Source organism: Macaca nemestrina, chromosome 9 (genome assembly GCF_043159975.1).
Source record: "Macaca nemestrina isolate mMacNem1 chromosome 9, mMacNem.hap1, whole genome shotgun sequence".
NCBI classification, from domain to species: domain Eukaryota; kingdom Metazoa; phylum Chordata; class Mammalia; order Primates; family Cercopithecidae; genus Macaca; species Macaca nemestrina.
In genome coordinates this window covers 127018383-127029624 of record NC_092133.1, presented here as the reverse complement: position 1 = coordinate 127029624, position 11242 = coordinate 127018383, and the positions used below count along the sequence as shown (strand labels likewise).

The 11242-nt window shown below is 41.6% G+C and overlaps 1 protein-coding gene across 1 annotated transcript in view; it reads right to left on the bottom strand.

Moving 5' to 3' along the window:
* Positions 1-2232: 2232 nt before the first annotated feature.
* The window catches only part of LOC105488215 (cubilin), a 313890-nt gene continuing 304880 nt past the window's right edge, over positions 2233-11242 (bottom strand). Inside the window, exons 65-67 of the mRNA XM_024794869.2 lie at positions 9208-9373; positions 6914-7149; positions 2233-3342 (exon numbers count right to left, since the gene is read on the bottom strand). Of these exons, the coding sequence (XP_024650637.2) occupies positions 3235-3342; positions 6914-7149; positions 9208-9373 (510 nt within the window). The 3' untranslated portion in view covers positions 2233-3234. The remainder of the gene's footprint in view (positions 3343-6913; positions 7150-9207; positions 9374-11242) is intronic.

The following is an 11242-nucleotide window of genomic DNA, read 5'->3' as shown; positions in this document are numbered from 1 at the left end:
TTTCACTTAATATATTGTGTTAAGGAATAGGCAATGGCCGAGCATAAATATATCATAGAGTTTGGATATTTGTCCCTGCACAGATCTCATGTTGAGTTGTAACACCCAGTGTTGGAGATGGGCCTGGTGGGAGGTGTTTAGATCATGGGGGTGGATCCCTCATGGATGGCTTGGACCATCCCCTTGGTGATAACTCTCGCTCTGAGTTCACATGAGATCTGGTCACAAAAATGTGTGGCACCTGCCCCCTACTCTCACTGTCTTGCTCCTGCTTTCACCATGTGACATGCCTGTTTCCCCTTTGCCTTCTTCTGTGATTATAAGCTTCCCAAAGCCACCCCAGAAGCCAAGTAGATGTCAGCACCATGTTTCCTATAAAGCCTACAGAACTGTGAACCGATTAAACCTCTTTTCTTTATAAATTACCCAGTCTCAGGTATTTCTTTATAGTAATGCAAGAATGAGCTAAAACAGAAAATTGGTACCAGGAGTGGGGTTTTGTTATAAAGATATCTGAAAATGTGGAACTGACTTTGGAACAAGGTAATGGGAAGAGGTTGGAAGAGTTTGGAGGGCTCAGAAGACAGAAAGATGAGGGAAAAATTGGAACTTCTTAGAGACTGGTTAAAAGTTGTGACTAAAATTCTGATAGTGATATGGATAATGATGTCCAGGCTGCCCAGGTCTTGGATGGTAATGAGGAACTTAGTGGGAACTGGAGCAAAGGTGACACATATTATGCCTTAGCAAAGAGCTTGGCTGCATTCTGTCCATGCCCTAGGGATCTATGGAAGTTTGAACTAAAGAGTGGCAACCTGGGGTATCTGGTGGAAAAAATTGCTAAGCAGCAAAGTGTTCAAGATTTGGGCTGGCTACTTCTAATATAGCATGTGCTCAGATGTGGGAGCAAAGAAATGACTTTAAATTGGAACTTATATTAAAAAGGAAAGCGGAATGTAAAAATTTGGAAGATTTACAGCCTGGCCATATGGCAGAGAAAGAAAAAGCTTTTTCAGGAGAGGAATTCAAGCAGGCTGTGGAGCATCTACTTGCTAGAGATAATTTGCATAACTAAAAGGGAGTCAACTGCTAATATCCAAGATAATGGAGAAAGGGCCCCAAAGGCATTTCGGAAACCTTTGCTGAAACCCCTCCCATCACAGGCCCAGAGGCCTAGGAGAAAGAATGATTTCATGGGCCAGGCCCAGGGCCCTGCTTGCCTGCACAGCCTCAAGACAGGGCTCCCCACACCCTGGTCACTCCAGCTCCAGCTATGGCTCAAAGGGGCCCAGGTAAAGCTTGGGCTGCTGCTTTGGAGAATGAAAGCCACAAGCCTTGGCAGCTTCCACGTGCTGTTAAACCTGCAGGCACACAGAGTACAAGGGTGGTAGATTCCTGGCAGCTTCTGCCTAGATTTCAGAGGTGGTATGGAAAAAGCTGGGTTTTCAGGAAGAAGCCTTCTGCAGGTGCAGAGTCCTCACAGAAAACCTCTACTAGGGCAGTGTAACAGGGAAAGGTGGGGTTGGATGCCCCACACTGAGTTCCTACTGGGGCACCGCCTAGTGGAGCTGTGTGAAGAGGGCCACTGTTCTACAGGAGAGTGGAGAATACTCAGAGAAATTAAATAACCGGGAGAGTACAGGGTCCTGGGGATAAATGAAGAAATGTTTCTCAGCATGGCCAGGAGAAACAGAAGTTTGAGGCAAATGGGAGGGAAATAGAGAATTCAGAGGTTATAGCAAATTTCTCTGTAGTTAAGGCAAGGTCTTTGGAGAAGCTCAGATTGACCTAAGGGCATGGCAAAAGGTAAACATAGGTGAGACTTGGGCCTGGCTTTGGAGAGTATGGGAAAAGCAGGTACGTCTGTATGGTAGGGAGGTGAGTCTTACTACTACTAATTGACATAGAAGCTAGCATTTACTAATTACCTGATATGCATCAGGTATTGTTCTGAGTCCTTACACATATATACTTAATTATCGCAACCCTGTGAGACAGGTAAAATAATCCCATTATACAAATGAAGAAACTGAGCACAGAGAGATTATGTAAGCACTTAACTAGTACAGTCAAAATTCAAACTCAGGCAGCTTGGCTCCAGAACTGATGCTCTGGAAGATTCATGTATATATTGAATTCTTTGCCAAAATATAAAAATTAAACTTGAAAATTTATATATGCCCCATAGTGAAAGACAGAGTTTTAATAAGTCAAAAAATTAATGCAGCATAATTGTGTACAATTCAATAATGTTTATTATGCCTAATTGAACATTCACAAGAAATTTATGCTTCTATATTATGATTAACTTTTGTTGTTCTTGTTGTCGTTTATGAGATAGGGTCTCAGTCTGTTGCCCAGGCTGGAGTACTGTGGTTAATTCACAGGGTTTCACTGCAGCCTTAACCTACTGGGCTCAAGTGATCCTCCTGCTTCAACCTCCTATGTAGCTGGAACCACAGGTGCATGCCACCATGCCTGGCTAATTTTTTGATTTTTTGTAGAAATAAGGTCTCACTGTGTTGCCCAGGCTGGTCTCAAATTCCTAGGTTCAAGCAATCCTCCCATCATGGCCTCCCAGTGTGCTGGGATTACAGGTATGAGCCACTGCCCCTGGCTATTATTACTAACTTTTAAAAATGTATATCATATATGCCATAATCATTTCCAAGTCTTTCAAAGTTTTTTTAAATTTCAGCTCAAAATATTAGAATGAAATGCATACTCAAGGCTAAAGAAGCTATGTTCTATGTTCGAGAAAATGTACAAATATTGATTTTTTCTTTTTTTTTTTTTTTGAGATGGCATCTCGCTCTGTTGCCCAGGCTGGAGTGCAGTGGTGTGATCTCAGCTCACTGCAAGCTCTGCCTCCTGGGTTCAAGCAATTCTCCTGCCTCAGCGTCTTGAGTGGCTGGGATTACAGGCGCCCACCACCATGCCTGGCTAATTTTTGTATTTTTAGTAGAGATGGGATTTCACCATGTTGGCCAGACTGGTCTCAAACTCCTGACCACAGGTGATCCACCTGCCTCGGCCTCCCAAAGTGCTGAGAATACAGGGATGTGAGCCACCATGCCTGGCCTACAAATATCGATTCTATCCATGGCTTGGTGAAAACCATAAAAGTTCAGCTTATTCTCTGTGGCATCAGTAGGGGTTGTGTATAAAGATGGCGGAGTCCTGTCCAGCGTGCTGCAGAGGGGAAGTGCTGAGTGAACATGAGTTGTTACCCGCTTAGCTGTGCCAAGTTAATCGGAAAGCGGAGGGATGCCGTGCATAATCAGCATGAAATTTTATGAAGACCTGATTGGAGGAAGCCACGAAGGGAGCTATGCTCGTGTCCTAAAATTGAAAAAACAAAAAGTATCAAATTATATGTTTCACATATTTGAACGTTTTTCTAGAAATGTTAGCCTAGAAACAAAGTACCACAGAAAGAAACTTTATAGAATTTACAGTGAACCTACATATATTTCTTGAAGTAACCTTGCCAAGAATGAATGCAAATACTTTACAAAGGAATATTTCTGGGCATGGGGAGTTGAGGGAAAATGGGGAAGGACTGCTAATGGGTACAGGGTTTCTTTTGGGGGGTAATGAGTAATGAAAGTGTCCCAAAATTGGCTGTGCTGATAATGGGCACACAGCTCTGTGAATCTACTAAAAACCACTGAATTGTATACTTTAAGGAGATGAATTATATGGTATGTAAATTGTATGTATGTAAATGTATGGTCTATAAATTATATCTCAATAAAACTGTTATCAAAACATTTGACCTTCTTATTCAAGTTCTTACTGCAAATTTAATTTTTCTGAAACACATATGGAATTAAAATGATTATATTAAGTAAAACATACTATTTTCATCCTCAATGTTTGTAGTTTCCTCTTGAGATTTATTTTCATATACTTCTGTGGAACAGTGTGTGTGTGTGTGTGTGTGTTGGGGGGATAGATGGGTCCCTGCTGTCTCTCACTTTCTAGTCATTCATTTGGCAAATATTGATCAAGGCACTGCCACGCTGCAGATATTGGTTTTAGTAGTAGGGACATTAAAAAATGAGCAAAACAGACAAAAAGCCCTGCTCTCACCATGCTTACATTACTGGCTTTTCCTACCTCAGCCCTACCCCAAGTCACCAAAACACAGACTTACTTCCAAGACACTCACTTACTCAAGTGAGTGTAGCTGCAAGGGATATAGGATTTCCCTGTGAACAATGGTATTTACCATAATATATCTCCAAATCATGGTTTGTGTTTATATTAGCAAAATGAGGAGCTACCTCTGTATGTGAATTGTATGTATGTAAATATTACAAATTTACATTTAACATACATATTTGCATGCATATTTACATATATAAAAAGTTGAATTGTATACCAAAGGAGTATACATACAAAAGTATACAACTTTCGTATGTATGTAAATATGCATGTAAATATGTATGTAAAATGTAAAAGTTGTTTGTATGTAAATATTAGCAAAAATTACGACTTAATAAAAAGTTGTAAGTATGTAAATATTAGCAAAATAAGAGCTACCTCTGTATGTAAATTGACTTCATGTTTTATAGCTATGTTTTACATTTTTTCATTTATGTTTAACATAAAGTGTCAAAGAAATCGGTGGTACATTTAAGAAAAAAAAACAATTACACGTGAAATTATGTCCACATTCATAAAAGAAAATGTAAAACTGGGAAAATACTGTGAACACCAACAGTTTAAAAAATTGATGTATCTCGCTATATGTTTCAACTTAATGTGGCATTGGATTAAATGGCCGTCACTTCTCTCAGTGACTCGGTTTATACTTGTTCAGTAAAAACCTGGACTCGGTTTATACAAGACCAGGATATACTTGTTCTTTCCACTTTATGGTATTGTCACTCTGGGGATCAAATGGGGTTGTATGTTTGCAAGCCGCTGAAAACCACGCCTACAGAAAAAAAAAAACCCTACCAATATAAAGTCACTGTATTGTTAAAATTGTCTCTTTTCCTCCCTTTTGAAATGTTTGTAAATTTCAACTCAATGTCTAAGAGTTGATTAGCTTCTAAATCTGATGTGTGGCACATTTACTGGGGTCTCTCTCTGTGTGCTTTATGTGCATCCCCGTGATACAGTATCTGCTGGTCCTGCGATTACTATTTCTCACCAAGTAATATAACTATATGTATAAAGATATCACTACCAAAAAGTTTATTAAGTGTTGTCTGTAGTTGCAAAAAGTTGAAGAGACCTAAGTGTCCACTTAGAGGGGGTTCGTTAAATAAATTAGGCCACACTCATGCAATGGAATACTCTCCAAAACTTAAATATGATGCACCAGTGTTTTTATTGATATAAGATACTAATGATATATTGGTAAGTGGAAAAAACACACCATCAAACAGTAAAAAATGTGCATGAAAAATATATGCAAAAATGTTCAAAGAAAGGTATTAAGAATATATGAGAATGCCCAGGGTTTTAGAAAAATTAGTCTATTTTCTGATACTTCTGAAAACAGCATTTATCAATTTTATAACTAGTAAGTTATATTTTAAAAACCATCTAGATTTCCAGCTGCTACAGTTTTCTGTCTAGTTTGATTACAAAGCCTAAGATGATTAAACGGCAGAAAAATCAGAAACAGATACCCGCTTGCCAACAGCCAATTTTCCCTTACTTACTCTCTTGTTTTTTGAGATCGAGTCTGGCTCTGTTGCCCAGCCTGGAGTGGAGCGGCGCCATCTCAGCTCACTGCAACTTCCGCCTCCCGGGCTCAAGCAATTCTTTTACCTCAGCCTCCCTAGTAGCTGGGATTACAGGCGTGTACCACTATGCCAGCTAATTTTTGTATTTTTAGTAGAGACGGGATTTCCCCATGTTGGCCAGTCTAGTCTAAAACTTCTGATCTCAAGTGATCCTGGGAGCCTCCTCAAGGCCTGGGCCTCCCAAAGTGTTGGGATTACAGGTGTGAGCCTTTACTCTCTTTAAGTATCTACTTGCACATCAAATGAGAGGATCGTAAGCACAGATGCCTGCAATATTGAACCAACGTGAGATTCTGAGTTGTTGTTTAGGGAAGATAACAGAGCTTTACAAAAACAAACTATCAGTCACTATTTCTTCAAAGAATTACTGCAGTTTTCAGCAAGAAGTAGATAAAATAGAGCCAGGTGTCCAAATTTTCTATAGTTCTATTTATGCAGAAATAAACATGGGTATTCAACCCTAGGCAGTGCACTGACGTCACAGAGGAAGTTTTTTTTAAAAAACAGCATGTTGTGACTCCTCCTTGGGAAATCCCGATTCAGTGGGTTTTGGTGGGAACTGGAAGTCTAATGTAAGTAACTCCACAGGTGATCTGACACAGAGCCGATTTTGGTAACTCTTAATAGCAATTTAACGCAATGTCCACCAGATGGCACTCATGCTCCCAGAATAGAAAGGCAAGTCGGAAAACTGCTCAATTTGTTAAAGGCTGTGCTTCCTACTCTGCAAGTGTCTGCCTTTAGAAGTCTACACTAGGCCGGGAGCAGTGGCTCACCCCTGTAATCCCAGCACTTTCCGAGGCCAAAGCGGACAGATCACCTGATGTCAGAAGTTCGAGACCAGCCTGGTCAACATGGCGAAACCCTGTCTCTACTAAAAGTACAAAAATTAGCCGGGCGTGGTGGCGTGATGCACAGAAAGCACACAGCTGGCGCCTGTAATCCCAGCTACTCAGGAGGCTGAGGCAGAATAGCTTGAACCTGGGAGGCGGAGATTGCAGTGAGCCGAGATTGCATGCCACTGCACTCCAGTCTGGGCGACAAGAGCGAAATTCCGTCTCAAAAAAAAAAAAAAAAAAGGTCTACACTAAGTGACTCTCATTGTCTAAAAACAACAAATGGGAATATAAAATGTGTGTTTTACTCACGCCTCCACAGTATGGTCCAGAGGATGGAGAGCTGGCGTTGGGCCCATCGTAGAGTGTGAGATAGTTCTGTACACAGTCTCCTGGATCGTCAATGCTGATAAAGTAGAAGTTGACGGTGACAAGCCTTCCTGCAGGAGCCACTAGGGCCCACTCACAGTGCGTGTTGTTTGGGTACGTGCCTGGATAGCCAGGGCTGGTGAATGAACCTCTGTCTCCATAAAGAGTTCCACCACATCCTGCAAGGAAAACAGGACAGGAAGTTTGATTCAACCACATATAAGCCGTCCAGTCTGGCTTGTGAGGCAATACGATTTTATTTTCTTAAGGTGCTGAGACTCTCTGCGAGAATAATGGAGGCAGACACCCCTTTTCCTGTTCCTCTTCTTTGGGCTGCACCCTTTCTCCTCCCTTCCCCTGTCTTCCCATTGCCACCTCCACCTCTTCCATCCTCCACACACGTGCCCTTGCGTGCATTTCACCACCCGGGGACAACTTCCTCCAGGACTGTACTTTAAAACTGGGTGTTGAGAACAGAATGGAAAACAAACAAACAAACCTTGATAAACTGCGGAAGAAAATCAAGTTGTTCTCTGTGTGCTTTCGATGGTGTAGAGATGTTTGGGTGCCCTGAGTTGATGCTAATGATGCGAGTGATGTAAAATTAGAAGTAAAATTCAGCACTAAACCAAGAGGGAGTGTGTTATCGTAGGTGGTGGCAGGAATGACTTCATTATAACAGTGACTTTACTGGGCTAATCACTGACATACTTAAGGTCGAATACTTCATTTGGTGTAAATTTGTTCCATTTGTTAATCTGTATACGAAGGCTGTCATGATTTACACTGCCTATCTGTGGAGATCCAGGTCATCTCCGGGACAGGAAGAAGCTGGCTGGCATAGTTCCAGAGCACGTGGCTGGGCCTCTGACCACCACGACCTAATCCCACCTCCATCTCAGTCTAGTGGAGCATTTTGGGCAACTCATTAATCTTGGTGGGTTCTGTTTTTGTTTTTGTTTTTTTGAGACGGAGTCTTGCTCTGTCACCCAGGCTGGAGTGCAGTGGTGTGATCTCGGCTCACTACAGCCTCCATCTCCTAAGTTGAAGTCATTCTCCAGTCTTAGCCTCCCCAGTAGCTGGGATCTACACCCAGTTAATTTTTGTATTTTTAGCGGAGACGGGGTTTCACAATGTGGACCACGCTGGTCTGGAACTCCTTACCTCAGGTGATCCACCCGCTTTGGTCTCCCAGGGATTATAGGCGTAAACCACAGCACCTAGCTTAATCTTGGTGTTTTACTTGCTCGTCAATAAAATTTGAGCATTGGTGGTCATCTTTAAGCTTCCTTTCGGTGCCAAGATTCCGTTACCACAATTGTCTTAATAGAACCCTTTTCTTAAGATACTTAAAATGAGTTCTGTTTATCTTTCTTATTTTGAAGGTATTTTGGTATTTCGGGACATTTCATAAAGGTATTTCTCCTCTCTTGCATTAAATGTATTGACATGACTTAAATTTTCTTTAGTTGTTTGATAAACAGCCAACCAAAAATGTGAGAAGATACTTACTACCCTACAAAAGCAATTTCTCTCCAGCACCGCCAGGAAAGGTCAGGGCCTGCGAGAAGCACGACCACTTCTATATATGCCAGAATGTGTTCATAAGTTGGATTTTTGGTAAAAGTTTTTCTTTAAATTCTCAAAGAACTTCCTTAGTCAAAAAGTCTAACAAAATTTAATTTACCAAGGAATCTTTAAATCTTCATACCTTACTTTGCTTCATATATCAACATATATTCTTTTATAAACAGAAATAATGAATACATGTAGAATTTAAAGTAATCTGGCCAGGCGCGGTGGCTCATGCCTGTAATCCCAGCACTTTGCGAGGCTGACGCGGGTGGATCACGCGAGGTCAGGAGTTTGAGACCAGCCTGGCCAATATGGGGAAACCCTGTCTCTACTAAAAATACAAATATTAGCTGGGCATGGTGGCGGTGTGCCTGTAATCTCAGCTACTTGGGAGAGGCAGGAGAATCACTTGAACCCAGCAGGTGGAGGTTGCAGTGAGCCAAGATCACACCACTGCACTCCAGCCTGGGTGACACAGCGAGACTCCATTTCAAAAAAAAAAAAAAAAGTAATCTGTACTTTCATGGTTAAAAATCTCTATTCTTAACATAAACTAATCAGGTACACAGGTAGCTAAAAATATAAGGTTACTTTGCCTTTTTCTATGAGACACCTCATGGTTTTCTCACACTGCTTTCCCATACAAAGTGCAAATGTCTTACCAGAGGGTGATGAAGTCCAGATGATTTCATATCCGTGATCAGAAGTTACACTGTCACTCTTAAACCGTAGGTAGAGCGCATTATTTTGAGAGAAGACAGGGTTTGGTAGCAGAGTTCCACAGTACTTGCCCAGTAATGGTGAATTGCTGTTACTTCCATTTCTCACCTTTAGGAAGGAGTCATTCATTATTAACCTTACACTTTCTTCTCTAAGGTACATACATTAAAATGGGAGACAATTGGAATGACGACACTGTTTGGAAAAGCTTTGTCTTTTCTATAGTTAAGAATGAAGAGTTTTCTGAAAATACACGCAGAAATCACCTTCACCTGCAAAGGGGAAAAATGTTCCACGTGTAGATCAAAAACATTTGCATTTTGATTCAGAAATATCTGTTAACCTATAGTAATTGAAACACCAGGCAGCTTCTTTATGCCATAGTCTGTGCTGTGATCCTGCAGCCTTTGCTTATGGGGAAACATTTTGGAGAATGTAGGTAAAGTGAATTTTTAAAAGGTGGGGATGGGTGCGGGCAATGTTGCCTGCTCTGTTTCCAGTCAACTACTATACCTTTTTCAGTGTGTGTGTGTGTGTGTGTGTGTGTGCACGTGTTTCTAATTAAAAATTACTTGGCTATAAAACGGCTATGAGAAAATACAATGCAACGTATAATGAAGTTCAGAACGAAAGGAATTTCTATATGGGCAAAGGACAGAGTTATAAACTATACAATGTCTGTTGTTAAATGTGTTTTACAAACACATTCCGAGGCCTCGTTGCTTTTTTGTTTCAACTTATTTTTGAGTAGACACATATAAAAACAGGAGATGAGTTGGTGTTTTATGGGGAGACAGAACCACACTGTGAACTGAACCACTTTCTGTCCCCCAGCCTGGCTCCTACCCTGCATTCACAACCAGCCCTTCTTCCAGGGGGCTCTCGACGCTTCTTACAGAAACGTTACACAGGCAATGTATGTTGGAACCAGACTGGCATGTGGAAATGCTGATTTTACTGATCTATGTATTCAAAATACTGGAAGTTCCTCTGTTCCCTTTATAATTCCATGGTTTAAACTTTGGTTAATTGGTTAATTGCTGGTATCTTAAGTCACAGAGTTAAGACATCTTGCTGGGCTGTGTTGATCAGGTGAGATTCCTTTTAGGTCTATGTAGTAGCCCATGGGAGAGAATAATGCCTTTTTAGTGCTTTGGGGATTATTCTGCTACGTGTTTAAACAAAGTAGCCTTGCCATGACAGAGTAGCCAGTCATCCACTAGAAGATGGGAGGGCTGCCATATATAAGACCTGCCAGCACCATGCTCTTAAGTTTGGGTGTTTTTCCCTTGGGGTCCTCTTTTAAAATGCCGTTGCTCTGAGAGGAGCAGCGAGATACTAATTTCCACTGACATTGCTGGCAACTTGTCTTATTTACCATCCTCTCCTAGGAGGAATGGGACCACCGAGAGCAGCAGGCATCTCTGGGACATCAGAGGATCCCGAAAAGGGAGGTGAAGGCAGGAAAACACTAGCAGATTCCAAGCATGGTCTAGAGCGCAGCCCTCGCTTGGGAATAACACAGTAAGAATCCTCAGTCAGACATTTCCGTTCCCACTGCAGTTCACAAGAACGGAATGCTGAGGCTTCCTGGTACAACTGCCGAGAAACTATGCCTACAGTCTTCCCACTGAGAGCCAGATGGAGCCACATTTTAGAGGCCTAAGTGGTGGTTTCCTTTCTTTGCTTATGGGACAGGAAGTTTCAGATCCATTCTGTGCAGTGATGAAGGACAGCTAGGAGGAGGAGTTCTCACTCTCCATGGCTGGAAAGCAAGGCTTTGCTTCCCAGCATCTATCAGGCAAATGGCAAATGCTAACTCTGATCAATAATGGTCCATTCAAGCTGGAGTGAGTTAAGAGTTAGTTGCACTGTGACTCCAACCTAACGAGATTATTCCATCTTTCCTCCAGATCCCACTCCCCTCATTCTTTCTGCTTTACACTTCATATAAATATTTGGATCTCCATGGTGGGG